Genomic DNA, 19,125 nt, shown 5'->3' with positions numbered 1-19,125 from the left:
TGCAAGCTAAAGGAGGCTACGGCTTCATTTTGTTGTTTTTTGAACTAAGGATTATATATAAAAAAGATTATACATGCAACTGTTTCAAATATAGACTCGTAGCATAGTCTGGATGTTTGTGGCGCCCAAGAGGAAAGAAAAATGCATCCATTCCTTACTTTTTAAGTCTACTTGCAGGACTTGCAAGGTTTGCCACTGGATGGCGCTAAAGTGCTGTAAAAAAGAAAAAGAAAAGCAGTGAAAAAGATGGCACTGCTTCACCCAGACGTCCCCGGCTCATGATGTTTCTGAGCCGAGCTGGAACGGAGGACGCGATGTATCCGACGGAAACGAAGAAATCTGCTTTAAAGAGAGAATCGTAGACTCGAGCTTCGCCTGGACGCGTCCTCCATCTTGGCGGGAACGGAGAGTGATCTCGTCCTCCATAAGCTAACGCTAACAGCGCTGCTGCTGCCTGTCTGGTGAAAAATAAAAAGAGAGGTTCCGATATTTTAATCAGCATCTTTGATTTTGACACAACAGGAGTTTTGGGACGGATTGCAGGAAGTTTGTTCCTCGCACACGGCTTCGTTAGCCGCCGCCTCGCCGCTCTGCCGCCTTAAAGAACACGTGTGTGTGTGTGTGTGTGTGATGGGAAATAGAGGCTGTATATGACTGTATATGTGTATGTGGATATTAAACAACCCGCCTCGGTGTAAAGTTCTCTTTCTTTTTCTTCTTTTGGGGTCAAGACCTCTTACTTCAGGGTGATTTTAATTTAAATACTGTCCAGCAGTGACGAGCTCGTTTCTGATTAAAATTGCTCATTAAACATATGATAAACTCATAAAAAATACAATGCATTGGTGAAAAATTAACAAAAGGCTCATGTTTTGTCTACGAGTTGCTAGCTGGAGGATTTTCTTTAATTAAAAGCTAAATATATCAGTCGATATATTAAGTATCACTCACAGGGGACGTTTTACTGCAGAATGGGCTCTTTTCCTTTTTATACTATTAAGCTGTTTTTTTTGTGTCCTGTTATTGAACTGTGGGTTTTTTTTAATGCAAGACTTCACTTTTCCATGAAGGCGTCGGTCGGTTGGTACACTTGTTTCCACTGCATGATAACCATCACTATTCATGGAAACTGTGGTGGAAACTAATAAGAAAACAAAAAGAGGAATTAGCCAACAGTGTAAGTCCCCACACAGCATACGTGTATTTGTGTCTGCTTCATCCCTCTCTGCTTTCTATTGTTGTGGAAATATTCAGTTAGAATCTTTGATGTTATTTCCTGTCGAAAAAAAAAAAAAAAAAAATACAATCGTTTCCTGAGAGATATATACGAACCCACATTTTAACGTGTGCACATGTGTGTGTGTGTGTCTTGTGGTGAGAGAGGAAGGCTGAGCAACAAGACGTCAGGGTTAGAGAGGTTAGAAAGAGAGAGCTGCTTTCAGTTAAAAAAAAACAAACAAATCTGACGAAAAGGCTCCAGCTCCCAAACGGACTTTGGAAATAATATCGAATATCACATGAGAGGCCTGACAGCTGCCGAGACCGCGTTGCTGGTCTAGAGGAGACCAGAAAGGGTTTCGCCTGCAGTGGGAAGTTGAAGGAGAGAGACAGACAGAGACTTGGAAGAAGAAGCAACAAAAAAAAGGTCCAATCTGGAGAGGAGGCCTGATGGAGAACCTGCTGGTCTACCACGGACCCATCGGCAAGGAGGAGGGCGAGAGGCGGCTGGCCCAGGACGGCCGGGACGGGTCCTACCTAGTCCGCAACAGCGACTCGGTGCCGGACGTCTACTGCCTGTGTGTGCTGTGAGTATTAAAACACACATCAGCCCATCTCGGCACATAATCCTATTTTCTTCTATTATAAGAGCGTATTGATTTCCTCACATTTAAGAAAATAAAAGCACGGAGAAATAAAATATATATGACGGGCTTTTATTGAGTGTGACGAGTCTCACAGGAGTGATGATGGTGATAATAATGACAAGATGAGGCAAATACGCGTTTCATTGAAGTGACAGATGAGTCCAAGGGGTCAAAGGTCTTTCTGTGTGTGTGTGTGTGTGTGTGTGCAGGTACAGCGGATACGTCTACACCTACAGACTCCACAAGGACGACTCAGGCTCGTGGGCCGCTGAAGTGAGCCTTTTTTTGGTTTTCTTTTACTGTCTTTGCTCTGATTCTGCAGCAGCGAGACGCCGAAGCGTTCACAGCGAGCAGCGACAAACAGCAGCTCGCACATCCAGCTCACTTTGCTCAGCGTTGAGGAGTTCTAGAGGTTGTTCTCTTCTTTTCTTATAGCCGATCTCAGCAAGCTGTGAATTTGAGGCAAACATGAGTGACGGCCCTGAGAAACGGGTTGGTTTTTTCCTTTAGCAATGATGTGATATAGGCCTCCACCGCCCCTCCATCAACACACAAATTTAGGACTCCACAGCATCAGCATATCCTCCAGAGATGGGAACGGGTAGAATTGCACTTGACAGCATTTCTGATGGGATATGTAATTGAGTGGTGAGAGACGTGAACGTATGGAGACGTCTGAAGTCGGTGTCTCTGCTCCGACGGCGTTGTAACGACTTTTTTTACCTCACGCTCGCTTCTTCTGACAACAGACGGGCCGAGGCTCGGAATTAAGCGGATTTCACCACGAGCTCAATAACATTTTGCATTATTCATGTGTGATTTCAATCACTTTAATGAAATATTGTGTAGAGGGGAGGCAGAACAGAGGTAAGACTTGTGGCCGGAGACGGAAACATCCAGAGTGCTTTGCTTCTCCCGGCGTTTTGATTGAACGAGTTCCTACAGCATGATTGATAGCACGGAATGAAAACAAGTAATGCTTTTATTATTATGTTTTCTTGACAAAATGATTATATGTTGAGAGGTTAACATGCTTTGTTTGGAGATGTTAAACTGACAGCTGTGGGTTATGAATCAGAAGTTTCTCTAAACCTTTTTTTGCATTGAGATGAATTCTAAACAAATTATTTACTATTTTAATATTTACTTTGTTTTATTCGGTCACGAGTAAAAGCTGTTCTGTTGGGACACTTAAAGCATTCTTAGATGTCACACGTAAATCCCAAAATAAATGCTTTTTGTTGTCTTAACAAAATTATATATAAAAAGCCCATGGGAGGGAATGTTTTCAGAGAAGAACTGCATCCACACATCTCCTAATTTAGCTGATAAACCCCCCGAGTATAGATTAAATCCTTCCACAGGATTTTACTTTTTAAGAAGAATTATAGATTACATTTATTTTGCATCGTCTTATTTGCTGCTACATTTTATTGCCTTATAATGGAGCTCAGGACCTCCTGTCCTCTTCATGTTTCTGTTGCTGTGGAGATGAAGAGCTGACCCTCCTCTTCCTCCTCCTGTTTCAGACCAGTCCCGGTGTGCAGAAACGATACTTCCGGCACATCAAGAACTTGATCGCAGCTTTCCAGAAGCCCGGCCAGGGCATCGCCATCCCGCTGCTCTACGCCGTCACGGCGCGGGGACGCGCGCGCGCGGAGCCGCAGACGACGACGCCGCACGCGCCCGGCAACAGCCTGTCACCGCCACGCGGCGGCGGCGGCGGCTTCCTCCAGCAGCGGCCTGCTCGCGCCGATAAGGACCCGAGCAGGAACAAGAAGGGGGTGCGGCAAGCTCTCGGTTAGCGGGTAAAACCCCCAAATCACTATGGACCTGGTTCTAAACCCGCCAACACGACCCCGCGTGCACTTTTTTTTTATCACTTCCAATCAATCCGCTCCTGTTCGGTAAATGTCGTCATCTAAGGCTCTCGCTGTGACTCACATCTCAGCCAGTAGGCTCCCAGCAAACAGAACATCACCTCATAACTTCTCAGGGATGCGATGTGACGTATTCCCCTGCTGAAACGTTAACATCCATCAGCGCATGCGTGGTTGACAACAAACGCCGCGCTCTGTTTTCTTAATGCAACTCGGTGATGTGAACGGCACAAAGAAAATAAATGATATTGGTTGAAATGAACTCTTTTTAAATGAGGTCACGCATACGCAGTCACACACACACACACACACACACACACACACACACACACACACACAAACACACGCACGCACACACACACACACACACACACACGCACGCACGCACGCACACACACACACACACACACACACACACACACACACACACACACACACACACACACACAAAGAGCCTCCATCCAACATATAATGTGGAACAAAAAAAATTCAATTTGACAGATTGAATTACTGATGTCCGTGGAGGGAATGCTGATAGAGAGAGAGAGAGAGAGAGAGAGAGAGAGAGAGAGAGGGAGGGGGGGGGGGAAGAAGGAATGAGAGAGAGAGAGAAGGAATGAGAGAGAGAGAGAAGGAATAAGAGAGAGAGAAGGAATGGGAGAGAGAGAGAGGGAGAGAGAGAAGGAATGAGAGAGAGAGAGAGAGAGAGAGAGAAGGAATGGGAGAGGGAGAGAGAGAGAGAGAGAGAGGGGGTGAGAGAGAAGGAATGAGAGAGAGAGAGAAGGAATAAGAGAGAGAGAGATAAGGAATAAGAGAGAGAGAGAAGGAATAAGAGAGAGAGAGAGGGAGAGAGAGAAGGAATGAGAGAGAGAGAGAGAGAGAGAGAGAAGGAATGAGAGAGAGAGAGAAGGAATGAGAGAGAGAGAGACAGAGAGATGTCATTCATCTGATTGACATTACGGCTGCTGGTAAAAAAAGGAAAAGCGAAGCATCCATTCAGCCAGACAATTCTTTCAGCAGCGGTCTCCTAGCAACCGGACCCTCCGTCTTTTCACCGCCGAGATGAGGTCGGACACTATCTAACGGGAGCATGCGGTTCAGAGAAGGGAGGCTGCATGGGTGTGTGTGTGTGTAGTCGGGAGCGCCGTCACCTGGGAACGCAATGCATTGTGGGGGTTTCTTCGGTCGTCCTCACGCGGCCCAGGAGGAGGAAAAAAAAAAAAACGCAAAACAATTAATGTTGGGCAGATGGTGGAGTGGTGGTGGGAGGGAGGGGAGGCAGACGGATGGGGAGGTGGATTAGTGGTAGCTAGATTAAAAAAACAGGAAAAACAAACTTTCTTTTATAACTTGTGTTTTTTTTAAAGGGGGGGGGGGGGGGGGGGGGGGCTTGGAAGTAGTTCACATGTAGTCTGATTGGCATTTCCTAATGAGAGGAGACAAGCTGTAGAGAACAGCACAGCCAACTCCAGGTCCTGCCCCTTCTGCACTCACCACCCACTCGCTGAGCCTCAGCTGTCACATTTCTTTTTCCCCTTCCTCTTCCTCTGTACTCCTCCTCCTCCTCCCCCTCCTTCTTCTTCTTCTTCTTCTTCTTCTTCTTCTTCTTCTGACAGACGCAGGTTTTTTTTTCGTGCATAACTCGGTTTGAGCCATAACGATGGGTGATAATGACAGCACAGATTCGAAAGTTACAAACTCCCCAGAAAGGAGAACAAAGAGGCGCAAGAGACGAGAGAGAGAGAGAGATAGAGAGAGATAGAGAGAGAGTGTGAAAAAGAAACAGCGACAATGCCGATGAAATCCCAGAGAGCAGTCTGGATAATTCACACATAATAACTTTAATCAGCTTTGTAACCCAATAAAGTCAGATTTTTCAGCGAGAATATTTACTATAGCCATGTATAATTCTTTGCAAAAATGTAACTGTTTTTCTATTGATTAACGATACCGACACTTACTTATGAACAACAGAATTTCCAGTTGAGCACTTTTTTCAGTGTGAAAGCACTGGCTATGTACATTCTTGATTTCAGTATACACACTCATACAAACTACTGTTGGAGCACACCAGAGGCAGGAAAAACCCAGCAGAGGCTTCCTCCTCTAAAGGGGAGTGTCAAGAGCTGACAAGGCCTCTCTTTACACAATATGTAAACGATAGTATATCCGAGGTAAACCATGTGGGGAACTCAAATGGCAACCGGAGAGCTCTTGGTTTTTTTTTTTCTGAGTCACGAAGCGGATTATTCACTGGCGAATCCTAAAGTCTTCATCTCTAACAGTTCAGTGAATCCCCCAAAGAAACGATGAAACAGTGTTGAAACAGCAAAAATGACAGACAGTCAGTCCGTCGGTCGGTTGGGTCGGTCGGTCCGGTCGGGGTCCAGTCCGTCGGCCAGTCGGGATACAAAAAGCAAAGCCACAGCCAAACCACACTGCTTGTGCCACTGTTAGAAATCGGAGAACTTGACGATAATAATAAAATACCATCATTTTGTCACAATTAAAGGCATTTGGAAATCATTTTTTTCCCCTCGGATCTCTCTTCCTGTTCTTCTTTGTCGTTGTCTTCCATTTTTTTCCTCTTTTTGATACAGTATAGAAACAGTAGAACAAATCAGAGTAGAGTAGAAACAGGCAGTCTTTGGTGGGCGGGGGGCTGCTCTGGGTCTCTGTTACCTGCCCCCCACCTCGCTAAGTGTCATGAAGTGGATGTTGGAGGGGCAGTCGGACAGCTCCGGCTGCTGCTCTATAGGCAGGGAGTAGTAGCCGTCGTAGCCCTGGACCGGCCCTCCGGACAGCAGCTGCTGCTTCTCCGCCTCGCTCCACGGCCGGCTCCCCACGTCCCCCAAATCCACCCGCTTCCTCTCCTTCAGCCACGCCCCCTCCACCGCTCTCTTCCTCGCCTCCTCCCTCACCCGCGCCCTCTCCTCCTCCTCGCTGCCGCCGTAGCGCACGCACAGGCACAGCGCCCCCTGCTGCAGAGTGATGTCGGCGAATCGTCGAGTCCTGCCGTTCACCGTGGCGCTCATCTGAGACACGCTCACGTTCACGCCGCTCTCCAGCACGCGGCCGCCGACGCCCAGCCCCAGGGCGAGGTCGTCCTCGATGGGCCGGGACTGCAGGAAGTGGTGGGTGTCGCAGCCGTGCACCGTGAAGCTGAGCCCGCTGAGGTGGGCGGCGCCGTTCAGGATGGCCGCCACGCGCCGGCTGTCCTCGCTGGCCACGCCGATGACCTCGGCGCTGACGCGGCCGTGGGAGACGGCGAAGCGGATGCTGGGGCCGAGGAGGGAGGGCCGGGAGCCGAAGGGGGGCGGGCGGGTCGGCCTGTGGCAGGTGGAGCCGACGGGCTCCGAGACCAGCGGTAACCTCTCCAGAGAGATGAAGCTCCTCAGCTGTCGCCGCAGCTCGCACTGGATCCCCAAAACCACCTGGGAACCAAAGAGCAGTCGTCAGAGTCACATGACTTGTAACAGGAAAAAGCTTGAAAATAATAAAAATACATGATGGCTGAATTCCTTTCAGAGTTTCAGGGTATTGTGGGTGTTGTCACACATCTCAAACACGTAATTAATGTTATCTGTAACACCCGTCGTGTGTTTCCTACCACCAAGTGTTTGCTGCGTACGTAGCGAAACGAAGTGGAATGCAGCCATAATTAATGTTATTACTTTCCGAGTCTCACACAGCCAGATCTCGCTCCACAGCGCTGTGTCAGCACTGCGGAAAGCCCCTCAGGCTCGACACATTATCATTCTGGGGATTAGAATAAAAAAACTACAAAAAAAATCACCCCTGGCTTGTTTGTTTTTCTTGAATAACCAATCACAATCGTTGAGGGCCGCAGAAGGGGAGTCAGATTATAACTTTCCTGACATCCAAGTGCTGGGTGTCCGAAATAACGGACCTTCTACAGTCAGATCCCAGATCACTGCTTCTATTCAAACAGTTTGTGTTTATTAAACGATGCCCTGTACGACTGACATCACTCGGCAAAATGTCTGAATCTATGGAAGCCCACTTCTGCCAATGTGATGCAAAATGTATTCTTGAAATAATAAATACGTTTCTCAAAATGATGACTTCACAAGAACATTTCTTGTTAATTTGAGATACTTTGTTATTGTCATATTTTTGATAAAGTTTTTTAAAAACTTTTTTTCCCTCCATTACAAGGCCGGGTTGTTTCTCTTATTTATTTTATGTTACTGGCACAAATGGGCTTCCATAGTCTTCTTTGCTGTCGTAGAAAAGATCATATTGTCTTATTAAATTAATCAAACAAAATAATAGAGTCAATCAAATTAATTAAAACTGAAATAATATAATTTAATTAATTAAGTTATGTATTTTCATATCTGCAGTTTTGTTGTGGACTAGTTAATTACACTGTACATTTATTTATTTCCCATAAATTAGAGTTTATATAAAGTATTCATATACTAATAATAATAATAATTAAATAATCTGAAAATCCCTTCTTTTTGTGAGTTTTATTATTTTTATTCTTAAATATATTCAATAAAGTTATATATTTAAAATGGTATGAAACGGATAAAAACAGATATTTAAGATGTAACATGAATTAAGTATTAAAAATGTACATTTTATATTGATTCATTGGTTGGTCGACTGATTACAGCAGCACTCAGACTGACATTGGAAACATATTTATTGCATGATGGAGATTTCCACCATATTGCCCTTCAGGAAAACCTCAACTAAGTCCTCACACATATTAGAATAAGTATAGAGAGGCTTGCTGGTCCACCTTGCTGGAGTCCCAGTCCTGAGTCCTGGTCTGGGTCTTCATCAGTTCGTATGTTTGCTCCATTCTGCCCACTTCAGGCTTCGGGAAGCCGGGGACAACATTATGAAGCTGGAAACCAAATAGCTGCAGCCAGCTACCGATGTCTAGACACACACACACACACACACACACACACACACACACACACACACACAGACAGAAAGAAAAAGAGAAAATTGCACTGAGGGAGAAAGTTATAGAATATAACGTGTATACTGTGAAGCACAACACAAAGTCATAAGGCCAGGCAAACAACACCTCGTACAGGAAATCACACACACTATATGATTGTAGTACGAGGCGGTCGGGCCGGAGTTTCCCTGACAAACACATTCTGTAATAAACACTCCTGCTGCAGGAAAACGTGACGGGCCAAATGAAGCTTCCATTAAGCAGACGGACACACTGCCTAGCGCCAACATCCCATATTCATCCTCACGCTCTCTCCTCTTCCATCTCGTTCCTCCCCGAGTCTCTGCCCGGGTCTCTCGGGGGGAAACAGTGTGTTCTTGACAGACAGAGGGAATGAAAACACGACAGCGTGTGTTATAAAAACAAGTTGATCAGAGGCACGGCTGTCCTTTCTGTTTCCACTACACTGTCTGTCACGTCGGCTCTCTTTTTGTTCTCACCACAGGTGAGCTGCGTGGTGGCCTGCTCATGGTGTGTGTGTGTGTGTGTGTGTGTGCTGTAACGTGCTGTGAATGTATCAGCGCGTGAGCGAGTGAATCTCACCTGTGGTGAACTCCGTCACCTCCTCCACCCGGCCCACCGGACAGTTGTTCTTGAAGGCGTACACGTTGAACGGCTTCGGCTCCTTGCTCAGCTCCGCCCACAGCTCGTGATTGGGCGACGTCCAGCGGCCGGCCAGCGTGTCGTAATCCCGCCTGCCCAGGTGGACGAGCCGCGTCAGGGGGTCGTACAGGCCTCCATGGAAGCCGATGACCAGCTGGAAGTCCGGGTTGGTGTCCTGGTAGACCTCTCCGTACGGGGTGTAGAGGATCTCCTTCACCAGGCGGCCCTTGCTGGAGAACACCGCCCTCGGGCTCCCCACGCTGTCGCAGGCCACGTAGTACTCCTCGCCGCTGCTCAGCTCCATGGCGATGAGGTGGCCCTGCAGGTCGTAGTACAGCGACGTGATCAGATTGCTGCTGTGGTTGTACAGGTGGCTGACCCTGGTGGGGTGAGACAGGTCGGCGTAGAAGAACTGCAGCTGCTCGCCCTGGCTGCTCTTGGTGGCGACGCGGCGGCCCAGCCCGTCGTAGCGGTACCACACGGAGCGCTCGGCGGGCCGGTTGAAGACGCGCGTCAGCAGCCCGTTGGAGTTGTAGTCGAAGAGGTCGCTGGCCCGCTGGCGGAGGAAGCCGTCGTCGTCCACGCTGTACTGCAGCTCGCCGAGGTGCGTGATGCGGTCCCGCTGGTCGTAGCGCAGCGGCGTCAGCCTGGAACCGGGTTTGTACGTTAATACAGCTGTGAACTTATAAAAACCTACCAGTAAAAGCACCAAGCGGAGAAAAGTTTGAGCCGAGGTTTATGGGCGGATGGATACACTTTATTGATCCCGAGGGAAATTACTTTTTCTAGATAGATAGAATGAAAGCAGCAAATCATCTCATTTAAGAATCTGGAAGGAGGAAATGATTGCTGTAACTGACTTTAATGTATTATGCATCAGAAGTGTACATTTCCCATTGCCATGCTGCTAGAAAGGCCCACAATAGGCTACTAACACATGTAATAACACTACTCACCGAGCGCTGGTCCCGTGGCTGAGCAGGTTAATGTTCCCGTTGAGGTCGTAGCTGTAGCGCCACTGCGGTCGCTCGTTAACCGAGGCGCTCTGCAGCTGGCTGTCGGCGTCGTACTCGTACGTGTAGCGCGTCACGTTGTTGTCCACGCCCACCCTGATGTCGCAGGTGGTGGTGCGGCCCGCCGAGTCGTACTGGATGGTCATCCAGTAGGCGATGGACTTGAGGATTTCGTACTGGACCTCCACCACCTGGCCGTAGGAGTTGAACACCTTGGTGTGCTTCATCAGGTGGGTGGTGATCACCTGGACATGAGACCGGGTTAAAACCAGAGCTGAAAGATGCTAACTCGTAGAGGATTTGAACCCTTAATCTAAAAACATCCAGAGCACAAGGTTGGCGGTTCGATCCCCAACCCTGGTGCTTTATGTTTTTTATGTGTTAGTCCCCTACCTGGTTGAGGTCATAAAAGATGACGCTGAACTTTCCAAACTGCTCGACCCGCCCCGACACGTCCACGTAGCGGTACAGGTCGATGGGGAGGGGGGTCTCGTTGATGACCGCCTGCATGCTCGTCACTCTGAAGTTGTTGTAGCTGTAGTCAAACCTGGCGTTGACCAAGCCTTCCTCGCTGAAGCGGAAGATCTGACGACTTGTCAGAGGACCTAAGCAGAGGAATATATATATACACACACACACATGGTTTACACACACACACCACATGTGAGTTTGCACAAATGGCCGTCGCGCCGCCTTCACAAGCCTTCCTAATGAATTCAAATCAAGGACTAACTCAACATCATTAACAGGGACACACGCGGTGCCATCCATTCGGCGTTAACTATCCCCACACCTCTATGGCATTTCCAGCAGTGACCTTTAATATGGAGAGATAATGAAATCTAAAGACAATAGCCATGATGGACCAATGTGCTCCCTAATGTCAGAACATCAACTTTAACAACATCCATTCATCACCTCGGCGGCGCTCGCTGCTACAGCTCTTTCCAACCGTTTGGGGAAAAAAAACACAAAAAACACACCAGCCCTGCTAATGAAACGCCATTACGGTGCTATTTGAGATGACTCTGATTGCAGTTAAAATGACTAAGTGTGTTGCTTTGGAGACTGTGGAGAGCTGGATCGGCGTTACATCTTCTATTTTTATTTTCCGTGGAATGTTGATTCTAAACCTGCGCTAATGGGAAAAATGGCAGCAGCACTGAAAGCAAGGTGGAGGCTTTCTCTGTAGCCCTGGGGAACTCACAGTCTGTTCGTCTCCCGTTTTCAGGCTGTCACTTCCTCAAGCTGTCATCTTTCCCTACACTTTTTTCTGTTCCTCCTCCCGCTCGCCTACCTCTCTATATCTCCCGTCTCTACTTCCTTTTGGTTCCCTAGTCTTCCTTGTCTCCTCCCGGGGGACAATTACCACTATCTCTCCTCTCTCCAAGGCTCCGTTTGTTCTGCTGAAATGAGATCAGTTAAAGGAAGGTGAGAGTCTATTCACAGTGAGGGCAAAGCGATAAACACACACACACACACACACACACAGCTGTGCCACGCAGATTAGTGGCACCTGATCGCGGCGAGCCAATCACAAAGCCGTGTGAAGTGAAGCGGCAGCTCTCAACGACCCTGGAAAGACGCCGTAACTTGAGGGAATTGCTGAACTGTATTAACAATGAAGGTATCCGAACGTATCGGCCGCCCCATCGCCGGCACCGCCATTACCCCGGCGATACTGCAAGTGCTTCCGAATTCATCTCAACCCCCAAATCGGAAATGGAACAATCGTCACCGTATTAGGGTGATAATTGACGGCCCTCGGGTAACATTTGGTGGTTTCCTGTCCTACGCGGACATGCAAACACGAACAAACGTTCACATGCGGGTGGATTTAGTACATCCACACGTAGACCACCATACGTTGCATTCATTTTGATCAGGCTGCTTTGCAGAGGTAACGGCATGGTTAAGAGCTGAGAGGGGGTGGGCGGGGGGGTTAGGAGGGGTTTCATATTGATGACTGTGGTTGACCACACTGGCTTCGACACAAACATGCTCAGCCCTATTCACACTTCTAGCCGTGGCGTGTGATTCTCCGATGGAACAGCGCGGCGGCTGACTCAGACGGCGGAGTTTGACACCTCTCGACAAATCTGTCTGGAGATGCATGATCACGCAGTCTCGTCACAGCACAGATGCTCCGAGTCGCGCCCGTGAGACGTTTTTATGCCCGGATATAGATCTTTTTAAATGACCCATTTAAAGATGACTGATTGCACATTGTAAATATTTTAAACCCGCTGCCGTCCCTCCCCCCTCGGCCTGCCATGTGCCCCAAGTGCACGTGCATATACGTACCCGTCTGCCTGTAGCGTATGGAGCTTATGAAGCCGTTATGGGTGAGATGAATGGTCTTGACGGTGCCAGAAGCCTCGTCGTAAGTGAAGGTCACCAGGGTGGAGTCGTAAACCACCTCGGAGAGCCGCGCCGCCGGTGTGTACCTGGGAAAACAAACAACTTTGAATAAGTAGAAGAAAAGGGAATTATAGAAATACATGATGGATGACTAAAGTAGTTGTAAGTAAGTATGACAGAAGTGTGGATGGAACCGGTGCTTCAAATTCACCGTAAAACATTTGAACTTCAGTATGAGTAAACACCTCATGAATAATACAAAGACCCCCTCGGGCCATTTAGGAACAAGTTGCATCATCCTTCAACATCTCATCAAAATCGAACCGGGTGCCGCGGCAGTTATGGCCTTTCAAACGGCGAGGATAGGGCCGTTTATTACAGTGTCCCCATCGAGCCAATGAGTATTAAAAATGTTAAATGCCAGAACACTGCCCGAATCAGTCCTCCGACTTTCATCAAAATCAGATCAGTGGTGTCCGACATAGTGTGATGATAAAAAATATGACCTTTAATCAGTCTCCCCATTAGTCCAATCAGAGTCATTTGTGGGGACAGCTGGGTGTGTGGCACGTTCTGTGTCAGCCAGAGCTCGGGCCCTGTAATGGGGCCTTTTTAAATTCCTGAGATTAGCCTTTAATTACAGCACCTTCATCAAGCCAATCAGTGTTCTGTTTTTATACGGCTGGCTGGCTACGGTGCCAAGATGCATAATGCCTCCAAGTTTGTCGCCAATGTCACCTCCTCCACACTGCGCTGCCTCCTCAAACCGACCGATTAAAGAAAAAGCCGGTGATTTATTTTCCTGCGCGGCGCGTCGTACCTGTAGATGACGCTCCGCCCGGTTCCCAAGTACTGAGTCCTCAGCAGGCGGCCGTCCAGCGTGTAGTCCTGCATGAAGGAGGCCTGGCTGTCGGGGGGAGTGTATATGTTCCTGTAGTAGCCGATGGACAGGAGCGACTGCAGGGCGTGTTTCACCATGCTGGGCATCGTCACGGCAACCAGGCGGTCCGTTTGGTCGTAGTCGAAGACGTAGCGCCGCTGGCTGTGCAGGAGCAGCATAATGGACTGCAGGAACGCAGACAGACAGACAGACAGACAGAGGTCTGAGTTAGAAGGCTGTGGCGTCTCTGGTGTGCAATGTGCCTTTTTTTTCTTTTGTATTTCAATATCATTCAGAGAAAACTTCAGAGACAACCTTGGATTGAGCTTGAGGACCATTCACTTCTCAGATAATCATTGGAGGCTATTTAAGACCAGACACTTCAGGCAAAAACATCGTTTTTTTCTCCAAAAAATTGTCAATTTTGAGAGTTAGGGACTATTATGAGGAACTGGAGCTACTGGAACGATCCAAACATCACATTTAGGTGTTCATTTCACTAAAACTTGGTCTAGTCGCGTCTGAGTTAGCGCGAGATAATGTGTCATTTACATATTTAAACATACAATTTCAGAAAACTTGTAAAACAAAGACATAATTGCCACAATGCAAGTAATCACCTGGGGAGGTTTCATGATGATACCCATTAGTTAAAAATGTTATCTCTATCACCTGGAGTGGAAAAAGGAACACATCACCATAACTGGAGTTTTGGGCAAATCAGCAACTTTGTTTACTGTTGAATTTTTTATGTCCTTTTCTGGCAAAGCTTTAAAAAATGTGTGCCTGCAGTCCTGTATATATTTGAACAGTCTCAACTGCAGTAAAAAATAGTGTAGTGTGTAAAAATACCTTTCTGTTTAACTCTGAGGTATAATATTAATGCATTAATAAAACATGCAGGTATTATCAGGTTCTAGATGGTCCTGTAATATAAGCTCATTTATGCTCTAATTTAGTCTTAGATCAAAAGCTGACATGAAATATAGTTCTGGCTGAATATCATTTCATTAAATAATTCAATTAATTCCAAGGACGAAATTAGAGCTCCTGGTGGCTTTGGGCTTTGTCACACACTTGAAAGAACACACCTCTTTGCATGTTTTATTCCCTTTGCAGAATAAATGACATGGGCCTTACATTATTTGCTGTAATATATATATATATATATATATATGCTGTAAAAACTTCTTTGAGGAAAGCACCTTTTCTTTTCACCGCTCTGTGAAAATCAAGTTAAGGAGCCTTGAAACTTGCTGGAGTTACGTGACTCCTCACAATGAACACGTCGGCTGCTCTCAAAGCGACGGTGCCGTCGCTTAGTCATGCAGCTATACGTGCCGACTGATTTAGAAAAGTCTGGAGGTCTGACATAATCTTCACTCTGCAAATTGATTTTTCACAGCTAAGTAAAATGACTGGAAACCCAGAGGCTGCCTCAAACTGAAAGACGGTTAGCACTACGGAGGAGGAAGTTATCTGAAACTCTTGTCAAATCGTTTCTTTCATTTTTTTTCACACGTCTGGTGTTAGTTTTGCTTTCAGTTGCAATAAACCTGAACAAAGGAAGAGCAGATGTATTGAGATTTCTGCGAACAAGCAAAAGAGAATGAGCTCATCGTACCCTGTCGGCGTACGTGTAGCTCCATATCTTGCCGTTGACCCAGGCTCTGGACGCCACCCTGTCGTTCTCGTACTCCAGCCGCTCCGACCAGTCGCCGCGGTGGATGGACGACAGCAGGCCGCCGCCAGAGTAGCTGACGTTCACCTCGGTGTATTTGCTACTGGGGGACCAGACCACGGGCCGGCCCAGCCAGTCGTACTGGATGTGGAGGGTGAACTTCCTGTGGTCGTCGTAGATCTTCCCCACTCTGGTGCTCTGATCGAAGTCTATGGACAGCAGGTTCCTGTTGTGTGCCTGAAAAAGTACATCACTTAAAACGTCAGCGTGGGGAAGAACAAAACGTTTTTTAATTTTTACTGCTTCATAATCGCCATCAATTATAAATAAGGGCACGGACAACCAAATATAAACGAAGTGGCGTGTCTGAGACGAGCAGAGATTTCATTAGTTTAGATGAATTAACTGTGACATTTAGAACAGACTGGACCTGCATAATAACAATAAATTGCCTTGTGAACGAGTGAAGAACGGAGGCCTGGGGATTTGCTAATTAATTAGTGTGCATCAGATAAAATGTCCTGTTTGTGCTTTCTGTGCCAGGGAGAACGAGTAGCAGTCGGCGTGTGTGATTTGTGGAACGTAAAGCTAAACAGGTTCTGAGTCACTTGACCTATTAGCTCACCATCAATCAAAACAAAACATCAAAAAAAGCTACGTCACGGTTCAAACTGCTCTCCAGTTTGGCTCAAATGGAAGATTCCCTGAACGGGTTGCACTTAGAGGTGACATTTCCTCTGTTGGAGGGTGTAAAGGTCAGATTGCACAACTTCTGGTTACCTACTTGCAAGGTGGGAGATGTAGTTTGACCTACTCACACAGGTCTCCGTGATATGTGGCTGGTGTCATGGCACATTAATGCACGCCGTCTTTGCAAACGTAATGAATTCTGACAACTGAGCTTTTTTCTATTTTAGCCGAAGAGTAAGTTGATTTATCGTTTTTATTTTTTTACCCGGAGCCTGCGTTCGTAAGTGCTGTAGTTGGTCTTGCTCTGCTCCTTCCTCTGCCTCCACTCGATCAGGCTGGGGGCGTGGTCTCCGGGCAGGCTGATGTTGCAGCGGCTGGCCGTGGGGCTGACTCCTCCCCCGGCGCCTCCGGGGAGGAGGGGCTCCGTGATGAGCGACAGCTCCATCCCGCTCGCCAGCGTGACGAGGAAGGAGCCGTCGGCGCTGACCCTGTATGAACTCTGAGCGTGGTCTGGGTGGGCCGCACACAAAAAACCAAGTGTGAAAACATCAGTCTTGAGAAAAGAAACATGAGACACAGCTGCAGACTACTGCTTTTTGTATGGATGCTTGAATTCATTGAGTTCTCTGCAACATAATGTATCTTAGACAGCATCAAAAAAAGAGGAAGAGAGAAAAGACAGAGATAAAGGGGAAATGGAAGGGCTGATGTTCACACCCTTTATATACAGTAAACATGTTTCATTCCTAAAATACAGCACGTTCACACACATGCCAGCATCACGTTGTCTCACGCCTTCACCACTCCTCACACAATAACTGTAAATTAATAAAAAAAGATGATAAAACTATATTTTAACCATCAAATTTAACGCAGCTAATAAACCGGATAGTAACTTATATTCCCTCCACCACGATAAAACCTCGTTCTGTACATATGGTTATTGTTGCCTCGGAGGTTTTTTGTGTGGCGGATGTAAAATGGAAGGTGTGTGTGGGGGGGGTGCACTCTAAAATAGGCGGTCATCTCAGCTGTCATACTGTAAGGCTGGGCACATGGCCGCCAGCGTGCGAGTGTATCTGTGTGTGTTAGAGCAGCCTTTCTCCCCCTGCAGTCCTGTCATTGTGACAACTGCTAGAAAGCAATTAAAGGGATGACATGAGAGGAAACTGCTCCCATGAGCGCCTGCTCCACTCCACTCTCATTTTCTTTCTCTTCTCATCTCTGCCCTCTCCACCAATTTTTTTTTCTCTTTTTCTTCCCGCGGTCATTAAGGCGTTTTCACAGGCGTCTGCCTGGAATGTTTTTTTTTTATTTTTTTTATTTTAAACTGACCATTAGTGCGGTTACGTAAAAGAGGTCATTTCAAATCCATACGTGAATAATTCATAGAAAGGGAAGAATTCCTTTTCGCAGCTGCGATTCTCCCGTGTGCAGCCGACGAAGAAGGAGAATAAAGAAATAATAAAATACTGCTGCAGGTCAGCGTGGCTGACCTGAGCAGAATAACAGCCACGTTACTGCAGTTTGCCAGTCATACATTTTTAAACATCACTATGCCCTTACAGTGCGCCCTGTGTGTGTTGTCTATGCCCCCCCCCCCCTCCAGATGAGTCATAAACGGCCTTTTGGCACATTTGTGGTAAGCCAGATGAGGGGTTATATCTTTCCTGTTTACACGCAGCGTGTCTTTCCTACAGATAACCGACGTTCCTACCGACCCCCAGCAAACACGCGGCGCGGCGGCGGCGCCGTGTACCTTGTCGGAACGTGTAGATGGTGTCGCTGGCGGACAGGTTGGTGCTGGTGACAAAGTTCTCGCGGTTTGACGCCTCGACTTCTACCCGAGACCAGCGTTCCAGGTTGCCGTGGAAACCGCTCACCTCACCGGTGGGGAGGGTGATGTTGGTCACGCGGCCCTCGCCGTTGTACCTTGGGAGAATAAAACACAAAAGACAACGATGAACAAGCGCAAACACACACACACAAACACACACACAGATAAATGAACAGAGCTGCAAACACACACACACACACACATGCATACCCACTATCACTCCGTTTCCCCCCGTCGTACACAAACATCGGCACAGAGCAACTGTCAACTATGATTTATATGTGTAATTATCCAGCTGTGGAATTTGAGACAGGGACTCGGCCGGCAGTGCATAACTCAGATGGATGTGTTTTTTGTGAGTGTACGTTATGTGTGATATTAAACATGCGTGTGATCAAAGGCTTGCAGAGACGCCCTTCAGATAATCCGTCACTTAAGTAAAGTTTAGATAGTTAAAAAAAAAAGAGAAAGTCTCTCCAGCTCCCTGCAGTGATCCTCTACCACCAGATGGCACTCACATTTCACAGCGTGCACATAAAGCTGTGGCTCCCATCTAAACGCATGCACATACATCCAATCCTGGGCCATTCAGAGTCAAGCAACCACGCAAGAGAGAGAGAGAGCACAATAAGCAGAGAGAGAGAGAGAGAGAGAAAAACCGACTTACTCATAAACTGTGGTCCAACTGTTCTCATCACTTTTGGTTGCTAGGAGACCTGTGTTGCCATGGTAAGTGATGTGGGCGATGTCATGGCCTTGGGCTGACACCTTCCTCAGTGTTCCGCTGTTGCTAAGAGACAGCCAGTACACCTGTCCGCCAGGTAACGCCAGCCAGAGAGGCACGCCGCGAGCGTCCCTCCTCACCTGCAGCCCGTGGTTGTCGCGGCTCGTCAGCCCCGACAGCTGGCCGTCGGCGGCGTAGGAGAAGTTGTGCAGGAAGTGGCCGGTGATCAGGTGTTTGGTGTGCATGTGGGAGCCGTTCTGTCGTCGGGTAGAAAAAAGAAGAGATAGAGACGGTCGTCAGGATTGGGTCCCCGCCGGTTGTTTGTAACTCCGTTAATACGTTTGAGCGTAATGTTCTCAGAAACGACTAGTTACTGTAGTTTCAAATGAGCCATTTGCTGAATTGTGTTGTCCCATTAACGCTTAAAGGGAAACGAATTCCACTGTTATTTCCACGGATGAGGGAAGTTCCATAAATATGTGTGAACATGTGCCGGAAACCAGAGAAGTTAGTCTCAAACTTGTGACGTTAATAGATCCTGTGTGGACCCGCAGAATGTTTCTTCTCTTTGTTTGTACGTGAGCTT

General features: G+C 47.4%; 2 protein-coding genes across 2 annotated transcripts in view; one reads left to right on the top strand and one right to left on the bottom strand.

Moving 5' to 3' along the window:
- Window positions 1–1,342: 1,342 nt before the first annotated feature.
- Window positions 1,343–4,008, top strand: LOC311013435 (SH2 domain-containing protein 1A-like). The gene is made up of 3 exons (XM_084009509.1): window positions 1,343–1,805; window positions 2,075–2,138; window positions 3,395–4,008. The coding sequence occupies exons 1-3, from the start codon at window positions 1,669–1,671 to the stop codon at window positions 3,668–3,670; spliced, it is 477 nt and encodes a 158-aa protein (XP_083865635.1). The 5' UTR covers window positions 1,343–1,668; the 3' UTR covers window positions 3,671–4,008.
- Window positions 4,009–5,122: 1,114 nt separating this feature from the next.
- The window catches only part of tenm1 (teneurin transmembrane protein 1), a 151,882-nt gene continuing 137,879 nt past the window's right edge, over window positions 5,123–19,125 (bottom strand). Inside the window, exons 27-37 of the mRNA XM_084010195.1 lie at window positions 18,483–18,796; window positions 17,738–17,910; window positions 16,244–16,488; window positions 15,232–15,525; window positions 13,548–13,792; window positions 12,671–12,813; window positions 10,760–10,971; window positions 10,310–10,611; window positions 9,294–10,000; window positions 8,520–8,662; window positions 5,123–7,179 (exon numbers count right to left, since the gene is read on the bottom strand). Of these exons, the coding sequence (XP_083866321.1) occupies window positions 6,424–7,179; window positions 8,520–8,662; window positions 9,294–10,000; window positions 10,310–10,611; window positions 10,760–10,971; window positions 12,671–12,813; window positions 13,548–13,792; window positions 15,232–15,525; window positions 16,244–16,488; window positions 17,738–17,910; window positions 18,483–18,796 (3,534 nt within the window). The 3' untranslated portion in view covers window positions 5,123–6,423. The remainder of the gene's footprint in view (window positions 7,180–8,519; window positions 8,663–9,293; window positions 10,001–10,309; window positions 10,612–10,759; window positions 10,972–12,670; window positions 12,814–13,547; window positions 13,793–15,231; window positions 15,526–16,243; window positions 16,489–17,737; window positions 17,911–18,482; window positions 18,797–19,125) is intronic.

The sequence above is a fragment of the Eutrigla gurnardus genome (genome assembly GCF_963514095.1).
Source record: "Eutrigla gurnardus genome assembly, chromosome: 5".
NCBI classification, from domain to species: domain Eukaryota; kingdom Metazoa; phylum Chordata; class Actinopteri; order Perciformes; family Triglidae; genus Eutrigla; species Eutrigla gurnardus.
Note: the sequence above shows the minus strand (reverse complement) of the source record. Positions and strands in the feature narration are given on the sequence as shown.

Bases quoted from the DNA above. Each gene is read 5' to 3' on its own strand.
- LOC311013435 (XM_084009509.1), top strand. From the start codon at position 1,669: ATGGAGAACCTGCTGGTCTACCACGGACCCATCGGCAAGGAGGAGGGC. The intron at 1,806-2,074 runs GTGAGTATTAAA...GTGTGTGTGCAG, and splicing joins GTCTACTGCCTGTGTGTGCT to GTACAGCGGATACGTCTACA. The intron at 2,139-3,394 runs GTGAGCCTTTTT...CTCCTGTTTCAG, and splicing joins CAGGCTCGTGGGCCGCTGAA to ACCAGTCCCGGTGTGCAGAA.